We start from the raw sequence: 24,265 nt of genomic DNA on the forward strand, positions 1-24,265 counted from the left end.
ATTAACCTTAATAAAAAAAACCCCCCAAAACTACCTAAAACCCCTATTGTTATAAAATCTCCATTAACTTTAAAATTATTGCTGAAAGTATTGTTACGGATAAGAAAAAACATCTTAATTGTCATAGATTATATTACAAAATGTTTAAATAATAATTACTTTTTTATAACTCACGAAATTACGAACCGATTATGTCCTTTGTATATTCGTATTGAATTTTAATTTTTGACTATTTATTTTTTTAATTGCCTTGGTCTTCTCCCATACAATTGTAAGTGGTTATTTTTCATGGTTAGTGTTTGCACTTCATTATTTTTTGTACCTAATACGCGATTTATTTTTAAAATGATATATACGGTTAGATCCTGCATTGACGCATCTCATGAAAGTAAACTGAACGCTATAAACCGTTACGGTGTCTAAAGCGTTATAGACCGTTGCCGCTGCAACGCGCGGGTACCACTCTAGTTCATTAAGAGCAAAACATAAAAAGTCAAGGGTAATTGGGGTAATTCAAAGGTAGAATTATTTAAAATAAAAAGAGATCATTTCCTTTATAGGGGAGTAAAGAAGATGTAAAGATATGTAAGAGGTATTTATAAAGAAGCTTTACCTATAATGATGATAAAAAAAACTTTTATAAACTTGAAAGTAATCCCAAAAAGTTATTGTGTGCATGTCACGTAAGCAGTTAACGGGTTAATGTGAAGGTGGTGACCGACTAACTTCTTACCCGGTAACTTTTGTATACTATGAGACTCTTGAACAAGTTTTCTGAACAATAAAACAAACCTAGAGTCTGTGCACACAATAACTTTTTGGGATTAGTTAACTGCATTCCGGCACACTTAGCCCAATAAGAAACTCATAGGGAGTAAAAGTTTAATTTCGACAGCCCATAGGCTATTTGTAAAATTAACTCTAAATAATTTAAAAAAAAAACTAGTAAAACATAATTAACTCATTTTTAAGTGATATTATAAGGTTCAATTTCCCTAAGGAAATGAAAACAAAATATAGTTTTAATTCACCTCCTTTCTTTGCAAACATGTCAATTGCTATATGGTATTCCTTTCATATATCCCTTTACTCATACGATGTTTGGCGATCTCGTCCTTTTCACAGATCTCCATGGTCTTCTGTGAGAATTCCAGGCCCCAAAATCTGTATGATATGATGCAGTATTGTCAGATATTGCTCTTTGTTGTAAAGTTCGTGCCCAAATGTAACAGGAATGTATCTTATTTTTATATATTGGTGTCAAAACAAACTTATGCATAGCTAAACCATTCAAAAGTAGACGAGTCTCACCGCTATTAGAATTAGCCAAAGAAATGAAAACACTCCTAATACATCCATGATCCATCCAATACACCGTAAAACATACACAACATACACAAAACCAATACAAGGAAAATAAGCTCATAGTGAACCTATGTACCAATAAACCAGCAACAATCAGTATTTAATTTTTTTTATGGTACTTTTATTGAATTTGCAAACAGTAGTTCATCATCAGAAAACTTACAAGGAAAGCGTACAAACGGAATTTCTGGAAGGAAACTGGAATTGTAATGGAAAAGAGAAAAAGAAGACTTATTACTTTATATTTCAATCTTTGCCCGATCGATAATGCAAGAAGAAAATACAACTTAAATGGGTCTAATCTCAATGCCTTGAATAACAATATCATCAATTATATGGGAATTCCAATGAAGACCCATCGGAATCATTTTGGGAGTAGTTCCAGTTTGAAATTCCCATACTTGTATCTCCGTCCAACCATCGCTCCTCTGTTTTGGAATGCCTTTTAGCTTAAGTCTATTCGCTGGGTTACGGATGTCATCATCAACAACATTTCTTCCAATAACTGGGGTTTGAGGACTAACGAAATATATGTACCAACAATCATCATCTTGGGACATAAAGAAACCGAAATCTTTTCCCGTGACAGCCACAGGAGCCTCACTCGCGGACAGGTCTTCTGGTAATTTGCACACAAGGTAGCATGCATAATTTGTTTCTGGTGACAATAATTCGGCCTTTATTTCCCCAATAATACTATATTTATAATGACGAACGACAACCACTTCTCCAAATCTGAAAATATAAAACCACACATGTATAGTATGTAATCTGTTGCTAGTACTATAGTACAAGATCAAAATACATGAGAATTTCTGTTGAATTTTCACATGTAGTCGAACTTACAAATCCCAATAAAGGAAAGTTCCATGAGTGCTATCACTTTAATGGGGGAAAAAAAAATCAAACTCATGATCAACATACATGAGAATTTCTCCTCCGTATGCAGCTAAGCTACTTGATCTTGTTTTTTCTTTAATCACATTATCCTGACAAAATCATTGTCTTATCGATCGACCAAATCAGTTATTCATAATTTATCTATTATAGTTTTTATCACAAAGTGTATGTTTTCAAACAACTATATATCCTTTCCTAATATCTGCTACGTTGTATCAAAGAAAACATGGAGATAGTTAGAGAAATTAAGGACCTCGATTCGAGTAAAGACCATGAACTTGAGGAGGTGCCTTGTTTTCCCAAAACCATTCTTGCTGACAGCATTAAACATTTCTTGCCGTATTTGTCAATAGAAAACCACTATCAATCGAAATAGGTTATGTGTTAAGTACTAGTTAAGAAATTCATGCAATGCTTCACTTTGAACTAGTGTAGTGAAACCATGTTAACAGGCTCCACGTAATAACAATATAGCTAGGTATGAGAAATCGATAAAGGAATTACGCTAATTTACCTCTTGACCATCATTTATTAGGAACCCTTTCGAAAGACTTGCAAAGAGTTCCTTTTTCGTTTTCCATTCCACAATATCTTTTGACCGTTTGGTTATGTCTTGATAATCAGTTGGCAATTGTTCTTCCCAATATGCGTCTGAATCTGATATTGGTTGCATATCCACCTTTTCATCCTCCAATGACAGTTGATATTCCACCTATAAATTATTAAAATTAACCCATGTCAAACTTTGTTCGGCTATTGAGAAAATGTCATATATTCCAAATGTGTTGTATTAGATGCCTAGAAAAAACTTCTTCACAATAACTAGGGGAGCTTACACCAAAAAAAAAATTAAAAAAAATAATGCAATAACTGAACTATATAGAAAATTTTGCAAATTAAACAGAAAGAATGATGTAAGCAATAAACTCGTATGATTCTGACTAGATAGAGCATCTTACTTTCTCCAAGGGACAAAACTCGATCCCTCAAGTAGCAATGCATAATCATTGTCATAGAACATGATTTCAAGATCAACAATACTGCGATCGCTGTTAAAGAGAAACAATTCAAGCATGTAAAATCCATCTTCTCTCAAGGATGCAAGGTACGAAGTTGAAGTATGTGTCTCCCCTTCCAATTTGTATTTGAGGCCAATACGTTCGTGTTTTCTAGCCTTTTCTGATCTAATTTTGAGCACAAGGTTCACAGTGTATGTAACTTGTGTTGACAAGAATTGAGTTCTAACATGTGTTTTGAAGTTCCTATCTCTTTGTTCATAGCAGCCCTTCACTGAAAATCTGCATGAATTAAGAAGGAAGAATAAAACAAATGATACATAACAATTAGTGGGTGTATCCATCTATCTGTTATCTATGTATGTATGTCAGTATGTGTGTGTGTGTCTAGATACATACAAACCCAAAGGAACGTTACCTTGAACTATATTCGCAGAAATATCCAAAAGGGCGGATCTCATTTGGATTCAAACATCCTGAGATAGATATCATCTCACAGTGCTCCCCCTTCGTATTCAATGAAAACCACTGTCCATGATATAGATATCATTCCAGGTTAGTTGGGTTCATTCAACTAATACGATAGAGTTTATTTATGCGAGTTCGATTCATAGCTAGTCTGCTTGATCCATTTAATTATCACAAGATTTTTTGTTCATATATAGTACGTACATCTTTTTAACAGCCAACAAACAGAATCGTGTAGATACTATTATGATTGGCGACCATGCCAATTGGCTAAGCACAATACATTGTATCGCAAAAAAAATGGAAATTTGACACACGTGCAGTTTACAGATTAAAGGTTGGGCTTTAAAAAAAAAAAGCAGTTTGACTGTTGGATACAGCGATACTCACATCTTACATACATTTTTTTGCACTTAAAAAAACGTCGCGAGAAAAACCTAGACGGAGGTGAGTTCTCAATTGTGTATCCATTGCCGTTTTTTTTTAATTTAGTTCCTCTCTACCTTTTTTTTTTTAAATTACGAGTACTAGACAAAAAAACGACAGGTTAAGAAAAATCAGCATTTATTTTACAGCTAGCTTTGATTATTTGAAAAGCCACAAAAACAATTTTTTGATTAGGGGTAATATGGTAAACTTAAATAATTAAGTAATGAAAACACGAAAAGGAAAGGTGGATCTATAACTAATTAATTGGCCGGGATGCATGGATTATTCCGAGTGACAAAATTTGTAGGAATATATAGAATTTCTTAATTAGATAGATAGTTACCGTTTTGCCGGCGTTAAGAAGGACCCCTTGTTTGGATAGACGAATCATGAGCTCTGCTTTTGATGCGTAGTTGATAGGAGGTTCTGCATCCCTCACCATCTCTTCATAGTCGACTAGTTGTACCTTCCCTTCACTAATCTCTTGAACTTTGAGTGCAGCGTCAAGCTCTATCACTACCTCAGTCATTGTGGGTCGATCTTCACGAGATCTCTTCAAACATCGATATGCTATGTCTGAAAATATTTTCAAAGAAGTCGGATCCATATCTTGTGAGATATGTAAACCAGCTATATTCTTTTCTTCATAGTTCTGTTGCCATGTAGGCACCAAGATTTGGCACTGGCCATTAATATATTCAAAGCATAATCTCCCATATAAAACTTCAAACAGAACAACGCCGAAAGAGTATACATCAGACTCTTTGGATAGGAGTCCTTTCTCTACATACAAGGGATCCAAGTACCCACGGGTACCTACAGCACTCGAGATAAGAAAGGTGTGTTGCTCATTAGCGGGACCCAATTTCGAAAGCCCCAAGTCGGAAAGCTTAGCAGTCCAATTGTCATCTAGTAGGATGTTGGCGCTTTTTATATCACAATGAAGAACTCTTTGGTGCGTTCCCTTTGGATCATGTAGGTAATCAAGCGCCTTTGCAGCCTCAAGGCATATCTTGAGACGTCGCCCCCATTTAAGAGCAGGGGAACCTAAGTGGCGGTCAAGGCTTCCGTTGGACGCATACTCGTATACGAGAATCTTCTCGCGACCATGTTCACAAAATCCAAGGAGGGAAATGATGTTTTGATGCTTGCATTGGGAAAGTACCCTGATCTCTTTTGAGAACTCGGCGGCTCCTTGGCCGTCTTTAGGATCTAGACGTTTCAAAGCAGCCATGGCTCGCCCCTTAGAGTGAGACACTTCTCCCTTGTAAACTTTTCCGAATCCGCCATATCCAATGAATTTCTGGTTACTAAAATCATCGGTGGCTGTTATTATATCCTCCAATGGGATTTTAAGATGTTGAGCATCCTTCATGAAGGCCATTAGATTGATATGTGTTTGTCCGATTAATTAAGATGACAGGAGCTTTAAAATGGAATGTTGTAAGCAAATGCGAGTGCAAATGGTTAGATTCGTAGATGGATCATATATATAATGAAGTTTGTTAGGATGAGACATGTCCAAAGTCAACCCCTTTATGTATATGTCACACACTAATATTTATGCTGCAATTTCTAGTTGTCAGATCTACATCTATTGTAGAAAACCAAAACATGATGAGATATTGCAAAATCCTCAATATATTAGGTGAGAACTCAAACGAGATAAATGTAACAAAATGCGAGTAGTGGTACGTATACGGTTTGACCACACAAAGGTTGAATGACTTAAAAGAAAAAATGTGTGGGAAAAAACCAATAAGTAACCTGTAATAAAACCCCCAAACGGGATGCGATATAACAAAAACCAAATAGTGTAACGGGGTGTAACATGGGACAAATCTTAACCCGCCACGCAAGTGGGTTACTATTCACAACTCTTTCCTTTAATATAGTATGTAATGTAATTATACGAGTAATATTTATGTTGTATAAATAAACTGGATTATATATACGTTACACTAAATTGATTATAAGTATAATATTTTAAGTAATATTATTTGAAAATAATGATCAACATATATACGTCAAGAGTATTTATTTATTTATGTTAACAATCTGAAATAATTAGTTTTAATATTAGATAAATTTATATACAATCTAGTTTTATATTATATTAAAGTAAATTATATTTCACCAACAAAGATAATTAATATAAAGGAAAATCAAAAGAGATAGGTTACAAAGATCGACAATTATATTATCAATGTCTTTTAATTAGTTTTAATATTCACTGAATATCTACCGTCTTTTGCAAAAAAAATAAACAAATATTAAGTTAGATCAAGTGATTTGTACATAATATTAAATGTTAGTTGTCATGAGTTCTAATCTTGTACTCGTATCTTTTTTATATATATATTATTTAGAATTGATAAGAAAAAAAAACAAATGTCTATGTAGACAAATGATGACGTGGCAAATAAAGTGTCACGTGAACACTAAAAAAACTAGATCAATACCCGGTCGTTGACCGGGTTAGAAACAAATCGACAATACACATATATACTTAAAAGTACACGAAACATGTTTAACTTTACCTACAAAGATATAATAGTTAAAAAAAAAATGCAAGAATCCAACTTTTACTAATAAGACGTAACACAAAACATTGCAACCTAAACATAATAGTTGAAATTAATTAATATCTAGATGTTCAAACAAATAAATTGATATTGCAAGAAATTTATGGTAAAAGACTATAATTTGTGTCTTGTTACCATTATAAAAACACTAACTACATTAATATTTTGCGTTATATTTAGTCGGTGACCACGTTACAATATAATCCTATATATCTAAAACACATTGAAATCCGGTCCAACCTGAATTTTTACTTGAAATCATTATAATTTTTTAACACACCAACTTGATTATTTTAAATCAGATCTTGGTTGGACTTTTAGGTTGCTAGGTCGATCCGACAACCATAATAAAATGTCGGCCCATTTAACACAAAATCAACCATTTAGCCTACCAACCCATCAACCCACTTGACCAAAAAACAACCTATTTTAGTTACTTGACTTAAAACCAACCTATTTGCCCCATTTACTCGTCAACCCATTTGACTAAAAAAGAACGCATTTGACCCAAAAAAACTCATGTGATCTATTAGCCACATGACCCAAAAACAACCCGATTATAACTAATTAGGTCAACCGGGGTTGACCAAAGCCGAGGCAAGAATGAAATTGCTCACCAGAAGTTTTTTGTAACTTTTGCCAAAAAAAACTATCTCCATTATACTTTTATATTAATAACTTTTACATTTATAAACAAACTGTTACCACAATCATCATCGTCGTTGTTACTACCGTTACTTTATACGGATACCTTTCGCGTTATAATAAATATAAGGTGAGCCCATGACCCCACGTCATTACCCTATCATCTCTCCCTGAGTTTATTTTTTTTCCTCTTTCTTAATTTTCATATGCTCCTAAATTATTTCAATCCATGTAGAAAAATCGATCGATATCAAAAATTCAACATCTCTATATGTAATTTGTTTACCAACAACAATCACACGAAGCCTTGAGATCTAGTTTCATATTGTTTCTTTTCTTCATTAGCTTTTGTTGTTTCCATTTTATCTGTTTATTTATATATTTTTCTTTCCTTTTATTTGGTGAATATGAGATTGAGTATGGTCATATGGATACAATAAAAAAATTGTTATGGATGCAATTTTTTTTTCTAAACGGCAATTAGATATCCATCTTTTAACTCTTAATAACTAATTGATTTTTTTAATTATTATTATGAATGCATGATCAATTAGTTTGTTTATTCGAAAGCTTTTTCAATTGTTCATCCATTAAAAGTTTATCACAAAATATTCAGTTTAGGAAAAGGATTTTTATAAAAGTAATGGACGAACATTGCATTAAAAACTATGGCTAATAAAACTCCAAAGGCATGTCTAATGGTATAAAGGTAGGTGTATTAAATATTATAAAAAATTTAACATAATTAATAAGTAAATTGACTTTCAATTTAAATGGTGGAGATTAATTTGTAGGTTTATTTTCAATGGCTTAGATTAAAAGATAATTTTATTTTTTTCTCTTTGTAATGGTAGCCATATACATATATAATATAGATTTAAATATGAAAAAAACATTAAATTGTCAGAAAATGACACATAAGCAAAATGCCTAGTTGATACGAAAAGAAAAGCGTCACATAGGAAAAAAAATTATCCTCTCTTTATTTTATAAAGGTATGTTTTGTTTCTAGCTAGTTGTTATATCTACCTTTATTCCCTAATAATCATATAGAATCAAGTTAGTTAGGAATTAGTATGATCATGTCAACCTTTATACATGTGTCACATAGGAATATGTTGCATAAATAAATGTTAGTTTCCATTTTAAAATCTAGTTCCTCCTAACAATTAGAATTATAATATGGTAAATGCTAAATACAGCCTAAGGGTTGTATTTAACGTGCATAAAAAAATTTGTATCTTCCATATTAAAAGCCCGCCTCCTGATTTTCATGATAAGGTACAAATAATTTATGCATCTTAAACACAGTCCTAAAGGCTGTTTTTAGCAAACCCTTTATAATATTTATGTTGTATAAATAAATGTTTTGTTTCCGTTGTTAGATCTACATCTACTCCCTAATATATATAATCAAGTGTTTGTTAGGAATTAGGATGAGATCATGTCCAAAGTCAACCCCTTATGCATGTGTCACATAAGGAATGTGCAGCATAAATAAATGTTTAGTTTCCATTTGTAAAATCTAGTTCCTCCTAGTAATTAGAATTATAAATTATTAATTATGTTGTTTAACTGTAAACTTGTAATATTGTTAGGAATTAGTGATAATAGATAACAATGTTTATATACCTCTTCTCAAACACTTTTGTAAAGCAGTAATGACATATAGATATAACCATTTATGACAAAATAGTTATGTAATGTAGTAACCTATTTGGGTGGCTATGTGATGTATGCAATTATATTTTTTGGGCTATGTGATGTATGTTACCGGCAACTGCAAGTCGTAACATGTAATTTGGTAATAGTTTAAGGGATAGTGACATAAGAATGTAAACACCTATGATAAAATGGTTATGTAATATATCTGAATCCGGTCATCTTCTCCGATGAGTTTTCCGGCAACACCATATTTGAATACGTATTAACCAATACATTTACGTATAAACTCAAAATCAGGGAGTTAACGGCAGCCCGAGAATATATAAACTCAATTCCAGATCTGAAATCAAAAATCACCAAAACTCTTTTCGTACTATTTTCGTTAGCAAAAACCTTTCTTTATTTTAAGATCCTAGCATCGCATTTCAACATTTTATCTTTATCTTCAATAGTTTTCTTGTTTCTCAAAGATTTTCATAAAACTCTTTTTAGTCGAAACTCATAGTTTACATCCTTATTTTAAAGAAAACTTTTCTTTATTTGAAGACCTTAAAACACCAAAACCTCACTTACAAATCTTCGGTTCTAAAATTATCTTAAATCCTTTACAAAATTATCTTAGGTAATGTTTGTCCGAAACACAAGTGTCACCTAATAATATTCTGCATAAATAAAAAATTTTATTTTGGTTGTTAGAGCTACTCCCTAATAAACAATGTGTAGAGTTAACGAGTTCACGTTAATTGTCTTATATGTTGTAAAACACTACGAAGATAGAGCACAAATATATTTCATGATACATGATGATTTCAATTAAATACTTTTATTTAATTTTGTGTTAAGATAAAATGTAAAGAATAAAAATGAAGGATGGAGTGAAGATGAGGGTACGATTGGGAGAGAGGTATTTTTGAGTGTGCCATTGGAGAAAAAAAAGCTTATGTGGTAATAAGGATGAGAGGAAGACGGTGTCATGATAGGGAGAGGCCGTTCGCTATCACACGTCGAAATTCTTGTCCACATGGTTGTTAAGGATGACGTGATAGGCCACTCATCATGAACTGTTGTCATCTCAAACTCGTCGATATTTTGATGAAGTTGGATGAGAAGGAAGGGGAGAGTGTGGAGCCATGGTTTTCTTTTCTTCCTTTTATATATTTTCTTTTCTCTTAACTAATTATATATGTGTGTCTCTGTGTATGTTTGTGTGTATATATATATGCATGTGTGAGTCTATTATATATATATATATATAAAAGAAGATAATTTGAGAATCACTTAAAAAATAGGGACCAAGAAATGCTTTTATCCGTCCCGATCATGTATTTTGGATGGATCAGATCTGCACTTAATTATTCACGCACATTCTAACTTTTTAATTAAGTAGGAGGATAGTTTTGTAATTTTTCTGTAACACATAAAACCCAGACTTATTTCAATTACATTTTATAATTTTACACATTCACAAACCTTAATCCTCCGTTGTGATCCATCTTTCCGTCCACTATATTCTGTCGCCATTCGATCTCCCGTTTATTTTGACCAATCATGATGAAATGGAAGAAGATTGTACGTAATTGTAAGTTTTATGTTTAATTTTATTTTAATTTATGCATAAACTATGTTAATATTTAATTTTCTTTAATTTTTGTTAAATTAGTGTATTATTAGGGCGAAGTCAGAGATTGATGTATGTGAAGAAAAACAAAAACCTTTTTCAAAAAAAGATGTTATCACTTTGGGAAATGGCTCTGATTCATCGTCTTCTTCGGATGAAGCTTCTACATGTATATGTTTTTCCCCTTTATTGTTTATTGCCACTGTCCTCCTATTGTCTTAATGATATTATTACACATGCATTTTCATATTAAATCCATCGGTTCTACGTCCTCATGTTTATTGCATAAAATTTTATTGTTCTCAACAGATTGTTTATGTAATATTATGAACTTTTAAGATCATCAAGTGTTTAGGGTTAGTTGAAGGTTGTTTGATCTCTAACTTCACACCTTGTGTATGTAGTTGATATCTAGTTTTTTATCAGTAAGAGAAATGATATTCATACAACACAATTTGACAATTTATAACAATATCAACATTATGTAGTTATATCCTTTGCAATAAAGTTTATATCTTTATTGTAGATGGTAAAATTATGTTGTAAGAATATTAGGCAGAGTTTGTCAGTTAACAAAACATTATTTTTTTTATTAAATTAAGTGTTATTATTATTTTCTTTAGGTACGAAAGTAAAAATCCCTGTCTCTAGTGAAGAAATGAATGAATCAGATCGTTCGAAAGGTTACTAGCAATGTTAATGAAAGAAAGACAAAAAAGTAATATAATTATGCAATTTTAATTCAAAAAATAAACATATATATATTAAATGTGAAATTTTAAGTGGTACATCTATTTTTTTTTTTTATCTGCACTAATCAAGTTATATTACATTAAGAGTATGAGAATTTACGTAGCTATGATGAAAAGTATTATTCAAAGCTGAATTGATCGATGTTTATCTGAGTATCTTGATAATGCATTTACTATTAAGGAAGTCGATTTAGCCAAGAAAATATGGATTAAAGATCTTGAATTATACAAAAATACTTTGGAAAAAGAATGTGAAATTGTATATAAATTACATGAAATGGTTGATCTTTATATCTCTTAATGAGGAGCATATGCATCCTCGGACAAAAAAAGTAATTAAGAAGGTAATTAACTTACCAGGACAATGAAAAATATCAATATCCATCTTAGGATGAGAAAAAGGAACATATGCGTTGATTTTACAATTAAATCTAACTCGGCTAGTCATTCAGAGATATGATGTCCTTCGTAAAAAGGCTTGACGTACATGAGCCAACTTTGTTTTCTTTATAGACTTTATTTCAAATACATACGATTATAAAATAGTTAGTGGTTTTGTATAAGTAAACGATACCACCGTGGGATCGGTTTACACTTTATATTCTTTTCGAGCCTACAAACGGAATTTCTAGAAGGAAACTGGATTTGTAATGTACTTCCTGACGCCAAGAGTAAAATGAAAAGAAGAAGAAAATTCAATCTTTGCCGGATAATCAATGAAGAAGATAGAGTTTAGATGGGTCTAAACTCAATGCCTTGAATAACAAGACTATCAATTATCGGTACATCTCTACGATGCAATTTAAGACATATAGGAATCATTTTGGCTGTAATTCCAGTTTGAAATTCCCATATTTGTACCTCCATCCAACCATCGCTCCTCTGTTGTGGAAAGCATACGCCTTTTATCTTGGGTCTATTCACTGCCGGGTTATGGATGTTATCATCGACGTTTCTTCTAAAAACTGGGGTTTGAGGACTAATGAAATACATGTACCAACAATCATCCCTTTTCCAATAACCCAAGTCCAAATCTTTTTCCATCACATCCGTAGGACCCAAACAACTGGCCAGGTTTCGATATCCTTCTGGTAATTTGAACACAAGGTAGGTTGCATATGCTGTTTGAGGTGACACTACTTCAGCCTTGATTTCCCCAATTATTTCTAATCTCCAAAAATCAGTAAAAACCATTACTTCTCCAAATCTGCACAAAGAATAAGTAGTCATCAGTTGCTAGAAGCCGTATGCGGTGGTGTTGCTTGTTGACTTTTAATACGTAGATGTACTTCAAAATTTTAAAAAACAGGAAGGACGTTCTACGAGTGCTTGTACTTTGATGGAGAAAACCAAACTCATGATCAAATTCTCCTCTTTATGCAAAAGGACTAAGCTTCTTCGTTTCATGGTTAGTCCCAAAACCAAGCATCTAAGACTCAATTTTCATAGTATGTGTCATTCTATTGCATAAATTGTGTGTAAAAGATAAAAAGTACTAGAAGAAAACTTGGAGCAAGATAGCTAGGGAAAGGACCTTGAATTGAATAACGACGATGAAGTTGAGGGAGCGCCCTGTTCTCCCAAAATCATTCTTGCTGACAACATTACACATTTCTTCCCATTTTGGTCAAGAGAAAACCATTAATTAAGAATCGAAATAAATAGGTACTTGTTAAACTACAATTCATGCATGCTTCAAATAGTGGAACTATGTTCACAGGCTCCAAATACAATAACTATATATACGTATGAGGAATTATGTTAATTTACCTCTTGACCATCATTTATCATGAACCCTTTGGAAAGAATTGAATAAAGTTCCTTCTTTGTTCTCCATATCACATTATCTTTCGACCTTTTTTTTTGTTTTTTGTTTTGAAAAGCTTATCTTTCGACCGTTTGAGTATGTCTTGATAATCGATTGGCAATTTTTCTTCCCAATATGCGTCTGAATCTGATATGGGGGGTTGCATATCCACCTTTTCATCCTCTGATCCTGACACTTGATCATTTTCCACCTATATAAATAAAATTTACCCATATATATGGATCAAACTTTGTTTGACTATATTGAAAAAAAATGTCATCTTTATTTTTCATGTGTTGTATTTGATGCCAGTCTGCCACGCGACCAACAAAAAAAAAAAAAAAAAAACTCTTCACAATAACTAGGTGAGCTAAGAAATTAAACAGAAACAGTTATAATGCATGGCTGAACTATTTTCAAATTAAGAATGTTAATTTGCAAAAACAGAAGGAATTGAATGATGTGTGAAATACACTACACGTACTGGGATCTTACTTTATCCAAGGGACAAATCTCGATGCCTTCAAGTATCATACTTTGTGAAAATTTCGAATAGCATCCATAAAATATTATTTCAAGATCAAAAATTCTGCGATTGCTAGTAAAGAGATACAATTCAGCCATATAAAACCCATCTTCTCTCATGGATGCGAGGTACGAAGTTGAAGTTTCTGTCTCCCCTTCCGATAATTTGTATTTGAGGGCGATAAATTGGTGTTTTTTAGCCTTTTCTGATCTAATTTTGAACACAAGGTTCACGGTGTATATAACTTGTGGTGACAAGAATTGAGTTCTAACACGTGCTTTGAACTTATCATTGTTTTGTTCATAGCAGCCCACTGGAAATCTGCATCAAGTAGAAGAAAAGAAATAAAAAAAAAATGATCATACATAAGTGTATCTATCTATTGTATGTATATGTGTGTGTCTAATTAAACACAGAGAAACCCAAAGGGAGGTTACCTTGAACCATGCTCAGATGAGTATCGAGAAGAGTCAGATTCATTTGGATTCAAACATTGTGCGATAGATATCATCTCACAGTGCTCCCCCTTCGTATTCAATGAAAACCACTGTGATATAACATACCATTCCAAGTTAGTTAGTTAGTTGGGTTCATTCAACTAATATGAGTTTATAGTCAGGCACAGGTACATTAGCCATATACGAGTATAAAGGTAAGAACATATATATAGCATTTCTCTAGATATATATAGCCATATAGGTACTGTTTTGCCGGCGTTAAGTAGGACCCCTTGCTTGGATAAGTGCATCATGAGCTCTGCTTTTGATCCGTAGTTGAGAGGAGGTTTTGCAGCCGCCACCATCTTTTCATAGTCGACTAGTTGTCCCTTTCCTTCCCTAATCTCCTGATGTTGTAGTGCAGAGTCAAGCTCTATCACAACCTCGGCCATCTTGGGTCGATCTTCACGAGATCTCTTCAAACATCGATATGCAATGTCTGAAAATATTTTCAAAGAAGACGGATCCATATCTTGGAACATATATACGACATCTATCTTGTTTTCATCATAGTTCTTTTGCCATGTAGACACTAAGAAATGAACCTGGCGATCAATAATCTCATGGCATAATTTCCCATATAAAACTTCAAACAGAAGCACGCCGAAAGAGTATACGTCAGACTCTTTGGATAGGAATCCTTTGTCTAGATACAAGGGATCCAAGTACCCAAGGGTACCTACAGCACTCGAGATAATAAACTTGTCTTGCTGATTAGCAGGGCCTCTTTTCGAGAGCCCCAAGTCAGAAAGTTTAGCAACCCATTTATCATCGAGTAATATGTTGGCGCTTTTTATATCACAATGAAGAACTCTTTGGTGCGTTCCCTTTGGATCATGTAGGTAATCAAGCGCCTTTGCAGCCTCAAGGCATATCTTGAGACGTCGCCCCCATTTAAGAGCAGGGGAACCTAAATGGCGGTCAAGGCTTCCGTTGGACGCATACTCGTATACGAGAATCTTCTCGCGACCATGTTCACAAAATCCAAGGAGGGAAATGATGTTTTGATGCTTGCATTGGGAAAGTACCCTGATCTCTTTTGAGAACTCGGCGGCTCCTTGGCCGTCTTTAGGATCTAGACGTTTCAAAGCAGCCATGGCTCGCCCTTTAGAGTGAGACACTTCTCCCTTATACACTTTTCCAAAACCGCCTTTTCCAATCACTTTGAGTTCATCAAAATTGTCGGTGGCTGTTATTATATCCTCCAATGGGATTTTAAGATGTTGAAAATCCTCCATGAAGGCCATTAAATATATTGATATGTGTGTATCAAATTAAATACCAAAATACGAACTAGGAAATGAAATGTTGTATGCAAATGCAAGTGCGCGCGGTTGTTAGATTCTCAGATTATTATGAAATAAAAACCTATATATGTATGTCATGAAGTGAGTTATTAATGATGAGATCGATCATGTCCAAAGTCGATCAACCCTTTTGCGTGTGTCACATACGAACATGCTGTATAAGGAGATAGATGCTAATTATTTCCGGTTGTTAATTTAATTACTTGTTAGATCTACTCCCTAATAAACAATGTTGCCGGGTAGACTTTTGCTAAAGTTGACGAGTTCACATTAATCGACCAACCACCATTCTAATTGGCTAAATTGCCATCTTTAATATGGAAAATGATCTAAAAAACCGAGCTTAATTATTCTTTTAATAATTTGATTATGACACTTGTACAAATCAATGAATTAAATTAAAAAGAAATGAATAAGATTATTAGGAAAATTATTAGACTATTTTTTTAGGAGGATTTATTATTTTCCCTTTAATATATAGTTCTTTATATTATATACTCATATTATTATATAACTATAATATTATATAAAGCAACGACCTCATTTTTTCCCCCTCAAATTACAGTTTTGAACTACTTTAAATATCAATATCTTTTATTTATTAATTTAAACATTTTCGCTTAATATACTTATATTACTCTTAATAATATAATTTATATTATGGATCTTTCAACCCGTAAGTTTTTAAAGTTCAGTTGTTCATAAAAGAAAAAAAATACATAAGATATGGAGTTCACATTACATAAGAAATATGTTAGTTTTTACAATTTTTTTAAATTTAAATTATATGGTTTATTAAATAGGTTTTTAGACCTATTATATATATATATATATATATATATATATGAAAGAGATCAAATGAAAAAAATGTATTAAAGAGAGTTGCGAGAAAAGGTGTGAGAAAAGATATTAAGAGATGACATATGGAAAAAATAATAATTAAAAAACGTAGTTTCTAAAGATAAAGAAGGGGGAATGATTTGAGCACCCCTCCACCAAATAATACATAGGTGCTGGACCACATAAAAAAACCATTAAAAATCCGATAACTAGTATTGTACTTGTTTGAGTAAAAACATGGACGGATAGACCACATGTATGAAAATCAAACTATTCTAATTTACCATCCTGTTTTTAAATAGATAAAGGTACATCCAACAACCTTCTCTTTTAGATCTCAATTTTCTACATTCTCAGATCTCATATATTTCATCCAACAAACTTCTTTTCTAAATCGATTAAAATACAATCATCAACAACAATAGAGTTAAACTTATATAAATTTCATCAACGAGGGTTCCTTGGATCCATGTATGGGTCTGTAAATGGGTTTCTTTTGTTCGGTTCAATATGTTTGTCGGTACGTCTATCTCGTGAAAATAATAGCGGTGGTGGGCAACAGATGATAGTTGAAGGGGGAATTAGGTACGTCTATCCCGTGAAAGTGATTTTGTTCAGCTGTCTCATTTGGCCGGAATTAGGTAGCCGAAGAAGATGATAGTTGTTGCTAGAATTACAATGAGTGTAAGTATGTGTTTTATCTTTTGATGGGGGGTAACAGACTTGTTCGGGCTGGATTAATATAAGTGTGTGTTTTACCTTTTCTTTAATAATTGAGTTTAGTTATGAGTTGTCACAATCAAGGCACAAACAATCAAAAACACATTTGAGGACCACAAGGATCACACTATCTTGAACTGAAGAGGGGGTGCTGGGAGCATGCGGCTAAAGAAGTTGCGCGCAACATTAAAAAGAAACAATTTCACAAAGGGATATTTCCACGCGCGTCACTTTGAAAACCCACTTTCATTCACTTTGACAAAACAAAAAACCGAGTAACATTTACTATTTATTTATTTCATTTTCAGTATATTTATTATTTTATTTAAAAATAATAAGAATTTCAGGGCCTTTTTATCTTTTTACATATTCCATTTATTTCAATGATTAATTAATATTTCTATTAAAATACTTCATAAATATACATTTTTATTTTCATTTTACCATTTTATTTTATTATAAAAAATTGATTTCATTTTAATTTAGATTTATATTTTCTTTAATAACTATTTAATTTTCTTTAATATTTCATATTTTAAAACTATAAGAATCTATTAAAAAAAACAATAAAAACAAGAATTAATATTTCATATTTACAAGTGCTTCTTAATAAGTACACCATTACACGGAAGTTAAATATTATTAGTTTCAAAACTATATATATTAAAAAACAAAAAAAGAGTTATAATCGACTAAGGAAAGCGACATAGAAAGCTTTGAAATACTTAAAAGCTTTTGCCGAGTTCTTCTATCAAGAAAGACAACAATGGACGTCGCCTAGAACAAAATGACTAAAGACTCATCGAATAATCATATGATCAAAGAATTTTCAGTGTGAAGATCCGATTTAGTTAAAAGAAGTCATCTTGATTTATTTTCACAACCTTTTAAATCAGGACATGAACAACTTTGAAAATAAAAATTCATGTAATTAGTGAACTCCTCGAAGTACCAATGAGCAACTGAGCAATGACGGAGCCACATTAGACCTAGAATGGGCCACGGCCCATCCCAAGTATACTACCGAAACTCATTTATTATACATGGCTTAGTACAAATTTGATTCATGAGACAAATCTTGGCCCATCCCGTCTAAGAAGTTTCAAAAGTCAAAAAAACATTGAAAGATCAAAATGTTTCACCAACTCAATCTCCGACTCTCGATATATCATTTTATTTTTGAAGATGGCAATAAAAGGTAAAAAATTAAAAAAAAACCTATTAAGCAGTTATCTCTCGAAGTCTTTTATTTTTATGAACTTACTATTTTCGTTTTAACATTAACGTATTTATTATCAATTCATGTTAATGTAACTAAACAACTTTTCATTATCATCCTCAATAGGTCATATAGTTAATTTAATGTAAAGTTTGTCATTGTTTTACGGTGTATTTTTATCGCATTACTCAATATTATTTTTATTTGGAATTTTTTTGAAATCTACAACTTTGTATAATTAGATATTATTAGTTTAAAAACTATACATATTAAAAAAATATGGAGAATGTTCATTTGAGTCTAGTTTTTTTTTATGAAAACCAAGGGACAAATCCTAGCCCTTGATTTTATTTCATCCAATGGCTTAGATCTCACATTAAATTAATTCTCTCTTCCCCTCACCCCCTCATTTCTTCCCAGACACACACACCCACACATAACACACACTTTCTGACCACCACCATCAACACACTCTCCGGTGACTCTCCGGGAATTGATGTTTTCAGAAACAATGGTGAACATTTACCACGGCGGTCGGAAAAGGTAATAGTGGCCGGAAAATGCAACAACTTCGCCGGAAAAATTCAAACGCCGATAAAACCTTCGTTCCTTCAAATTAGAACATCAAACTTACACCAAAATACTCACAATCACACCGCAAACAAACCCTAACCAAAAATTATTCCGATCTGTACTCGCCGGAAAACTTGAAAAACTCACCGGAAAAATTAAAAACACTATAGCTTTGTTGTTTCTTCGAATTAATGCATGGAACTTGTACCAAATCACTCAGAAATACATTCCGCACAAACTCTAGCCAATAAACATGTTTTTCGAGCTAGCCGGAAAAATCACAGTGTCGCCGGAATTTGTAACCGTCAACAAAACTCGACAAATCGAAAAACTGAAAAGATGATTATGTTCAGAACTTGTCCGCGAACAAAACCTCGTGATTTTCAGCTCGATTTGATGAAAAACGAAGACGAATTTGAAGAGATAAGATGAACAAAATTTTTGATGTTTTTCCTTTTTTCTCTTTTTTTTTAAATAAAAATAAATGAAAATAAAATTGATCACTGTAACAGACTCCGATCAGTCACATGAAAACACTGTAGCAGAACAAGTAGACACAAGTTGTTGACTTTGGCTTAGTGTTTTAGTGCTTACCAATCAAGCTTGATTTTGCTTGACCAATCAAATATGATTAGAAAATGTCGCCGGAGTAATTCACCGGAGTAACCAATTAAGCTTGATTAGCTTAACCAATCAAATATGATTGGACAATGTCGCCAGAGTAATTCACCCGAGTAATCAATCAAGCTTGATTTGGCTTAACCAATCAAATATGATTAGAAAATGTCGCCGGAGTAATTCACCGGAGTAATTCGCCGGAGTAACCAATCAAGCTTGATTGGCTTAACCAATCAAAGATGATTAGACAATGTCGCCGAAGTAATTCACTGGAGTAACCAATCATGTTTGATTGGATTTTGATGATTGTTTGATCCAAGGGCTAAGATTAGTCCCTTGGTTTCCACCATTTTTTAAGGATCCATGTGAATACAACCCTAAAAAATATATATAATCAACCAAAGAAAGTGACATAGAAAGCTTTTGATTACTTAAGAGCTTTTGCCGAGTTCTTCTATCAAGAAACGGCTAGTGATTGCCTGCCCGTTTTGATGTAACGGCTAGCGGTCCCGTGACACGAACGCTAAAAAAAAAAAAAAAAAAAAAAAAAAAAAAAAAAAAAAAGTGGACGTCGCCTAGAGCAAAATGACTAAAGACTCAAGTAAGATTAGGACAACTTTGAAAATAAAAATTCATGTAATTAGTGAGAAGTACCAATGAGGGAAAAGACTCAAAAGAGATAATGTGGTGAAATCCCCCTGCCCGGATGGTAAATACCACAGTTGGATTCACAGATAATAAACCTTTTGAATTCGCTAACAGTAACACAATTAGATCAGAAACTTAAAACAAAAGCGAACAAATGAAATTTCTAAAAGGAACTATATTTGTTATGCACTTCCTTGCCAAGAGAAAAAGATAAAATTAAAAAAATAATCATGTTTATAATTCAATCTTTGCCCAATAATCAAAGAAGAATTCAAAATAGAATTTAAACAGGTCTAAACTCAATGCCTTGAATAACAAGACCACGAATTGTCGGGACAATGTAACGTTCCAATCGAAGATGCATAGGGATCGTTTTGGTTGTAATACCAGTCTGAAATTCCCATATTTGTACCTCCATCCAACCATCGCTCCTCTGTTGTGGAATGCCTTTTATCTTGAGTCTATTAGCTGGGTTACGTAGGATGTTATCATCACCATTGCTTCTAATAACTGGGATTTGAGGACTAACGAAATAGATGTACCGACAGTCATCCATTATCCAATAACCCGAACCCAATTCCTTCACATACGTAGGACCCACACAACTGGACAGATCGTCGTCTTCTGGTAATTTGTACACAAGGTAGCTTGCATATGTTGTTTGAAGTGACACTAGTTCAGCCTTGATTTCGCCCATAATAATATATTTATAGTAATCAATAACAACCACTTCTCCAAATCTGGAAAAAAAAAAACTCTGTTGCTAGTATTATACAATATAGTCAATTCTAAAAGAATTAAAAAGCTTCAAGGCTCCAGGTACTTGCTTTCACTTTGATGGATAAATCCAAGTCATGATTGCAAACTCCTACATGATTGCAAATTAAACGAACCTTTGTTGGAAAAATTAGGTTAAAATCCAAATTTATTTAGCTCAAGAACATGTGTTCATTACCGATATATTTTAGCACATGTGCAAAAGATTAAAATTAGAGGAAAACTTGGAGGAAGGTAGAGAAAGGACCTCGATTCAAGTAATGACCATGAAGTCGAGGATGTGATTGTTTTTCCCAAAATCATTCTTGCTGACAGCATCACACATTTCTTCCCATTTTTGTCGAGAGAAAACCACTATCATATCAATCGAAATAAGTTAACATGTTAAGTACTCGTTAAGTGCAATGCTTCACATTGAAATAGTGGAACCAAAGTTCAGAGGCTCTACATAGAACAACTATATACGTATGAGAATTAAATCGATGAAGGAATTATGGAAATTTACCTCTTGACCATCGTTTATCAGGAACCCTTTGGAAAGAGTCAAATAGAGTTCCTTCTTTGTTCTCCATTCCACGATATCTTTTGACCATTTGAGTATGTCTTGATAATCGATTGGCAATTTTTCTTCCCAATATGCGTCGTCTGAATCCGATATGGGTTGCATATCCACCTTTTCATCCTCTGACAATTGATTTTCCAGCTACAAAATTTACCGATGTCAAACTTTGTTCGGCTATTGAAGAAAATCTCATCTTTTCTAAATGTCTAGTATTGATGCCATACAAAATTTAAAATTAAAAAGAAAACAGACAAAATTCTTAACAATAACTAGTTGAGCTAAGACAACAGAAATTGTCATAATGGCTGGACTATTTTAAAAGAAAGTTTGCAAAACAGAAGGATTGAAATAAACTGGTATATGACAGCATCTTACTTTCTCCAAGGGATAAAACTCGATGCCCTCGAGTAGCATATAACTTGTAAATTCATTTGACCAATTATAAAAGATGATTTCAAGATCAACAATCCTGCGGTCGCTAGTAAAGTGACACAATTCAGCCATATAAAACCCATCTTCTCTCATGGGTGCAAGGTATGAAATTGAACTTTCTGTCTCCCCTTCCAATTTGTAATTGAGGCCGATATATCGGTGTTTTCTAGCCTCCTTCACATTACCTTTGAAAACAAGGTTCACAGAGTATGTAACTAGTGGTGATAAGAATTGAGTTCTAACACGTGTTCTGAATGGAGTATGATTATGTAGTTTATAGCAGCCTGCTGGAAATCTGCATGAAGTAGCAAAAAAAAACAAATGATACATTAGAATACCCACATCACGGTTGTCCACGAAGAAGACATGGAGGAGGTTTGTGAGAAGGATATTGTTGTAGTTGATGAGGTGGGGGAAGGATGGAGATAATGATGTTTGTGTGTGTATGTATATTAATTGTATGTATATACGGAGTATTAATTAGGTATTTATGGGATGAATAGGTTTTTGGTGTCGGTAAAAAATTGTGAATTATATAAAGCTGATGTGACATGCTAATTAGGTTGGTAGTGGGAAGGACGACCTGAATTGATGTGGGCAGTCTGTGTGTGTGTGTGTGTGTCTAAACACACGGAAACCCAAAGTGACATACCTTGAACTATACATATATCCATAAGAGTAAGATCCATTTATAGTCAAACATTTTGCGATAGATATCATCTCACAGTGTTCCCCCTTCGTATTCAATGAAAACCACTGTCCATAATATAATTCCAAGTTAGTTGGGTTCAACTAACAATAGCTATTTATGCGAATTCATAGTCTGCTTGATCCATCTATATAGCAAAAGATTTTGTTCAAGTTATAATTTAAAGGTTCTCATGGTTCTTGCAATTCACATGGTTCTCACATTAAGAACGTATAGTATATATCTTGATAAATTAGCAAGTGTAATCAAATTTTTGAGTGACAAAATTTGTAGGAATAAATGTAAGAACGTATAGTATATATCTTGATAAATAGATACCGTGTTGCCGCCGTTAAGAAGGACCCCTTGTTTGGATAGATGCATCATGAGCTCTGCTTTTGATCCGTAGTTGAGAGGAGGTTCTGCAGCCAGCGCCATGTCTTCATAGTTGACTAGTTGTTCCATTCCTTCACTAAAAACCTGACTTTTGAGTGCAAGTTCAAGTTCTTTGACAACATCGACCATCCTGGGTCGATCTTTGCGAGATCTCTTCAAACATTGATATGCAATGTGTGAAAATATTTTCAAAGAAGTAGGGTCCATATCTTGTAAGAAATGTACGTCACCTATCTTCTTCTCTTCATAGTTCTGTTTCCAAGTAGGCACTAAGATTTGAGACCGACCCGCTATAACTTCATAGCATAATTTCCCATATAAAACTTCAAATAGAACCACGCCGAAAGAGTATACATCAGATTCTTTGGATAGAAATCCCGTCTCTAGATACAACGGATCACAGTACATAAATGTACCTGCAGCATTCGAGATCAGAAACGTGTGTTGCTGATTAGCAGGGCCCATTTTTGAGAGCCCCAAGTCAGAAAGCTTAGCAATCCAGTTATCATCCAGTAGGATGTTGGCACTTTTTATATCACAATGAAGAACTCTTGAGTGTCTCCCCTTTGGATCATGAAGGTATTCAAGCGCCTTTGCAGCCTCAAGGCATATCTGGATACGTTGCTTCCAATTAAGAGCAGGAGAAGCTAAGTGGCGGTCAAGGCTTCCGTTAGATGCATATTCATAGACGAGTATCTTCTGACCACCATCTTCGCAAAATCCAAGGAGGGAGATGAGGTTTTCATGCTTGTAATGGGAAAGTGTCCTGATCTCTTTTGAGAACTCGACGTCTCCTTGACCATGTTTACGATCAAGACATTTGAAAGCAGCCATGCTACGCCCCTTAGAGTGAAACACTTCTCCCTTGTAAACTTTTCCAAATCCGCCAACGCCAATGACTCTGTGGTCACCAAAATCGTCGGTGGCTGATTTTATATCCTCCAGTTGTATTTTTAGATGCTGAAATTCCTTCATGAAGGACATTATAATGATGTATATCAAATTATAATGACAAGCTTTCAAATGATCAAATGTGGTATGTAAATCCTTAAATAGATCATAATGAAGTTAAGTTAGGATGAGATCATATCCAAAGTCAACCATTTTGCATGTGTTTGTCACCTAAGAATATGCTACATATATATAAATGTTTTATTTCCAGTTGTTAATCATAATCAAGTTAGTTAATTAGAGACCATGTCCAAACTCCAA

General features: G+C 33.3%; 2 protein-coding genes across 2 annotated transcripts; both read right to left on the reverse strand.

Annotated features, from left to right (window-relative positions):
• Positions 1-20,481: 20,481 nt before the first annotated feature.
• Positions 20,482-20,895, reverse strand: LOC122601711 (putative F-box protein PP2-B8). The gene has a single exon (XM_043774452.1). It carries the CDS (start codon positions 20,893-20,895, stop codon positions 20,482-20,484), a length of 414 nt encoding a protein of 137 aa, XP_043630387.1.
• A 1,289-nt stretch (positions 20,896-22,184) lies between these two features.
• LOC122601712 (receptor-like protein kinase ANXUR2) lies at positions 22,185-24,037 on the reverse strand. Its single transcript, XM_043774453.1, has 3 exons — positions 22,997-24,037; positions 22,671-22,725; positions 22,185-22,264 (listed from the first exon to the last, which is right to left on the reverse strand). The coding sequence occupies exons 1-3, from the start codon at positions 24,035-24,037 to the stop codon at positions 22,185-22,187; spliced, it is 1,176 nt and encodes a 391-aa protein (XP_043630388.1).
• Positions 24,038-24,265: the final 228 nt, after the last annotated feature.

The sequence above is a fragment of the Erigeron canadensis genome, chromosome 5 (assembly GCF_010389155.1).
Source record: "Erigeron canadensis isolate Cc75 chromosome 5, C_canadensis_v1, whole genome shotgun sequence".
NCBI lineage: Eukaryota > Viridiplantae > Streptophyta > Magnoliopsida > Asterales > Asteraceae > Erigeron > Erigeron canadensis.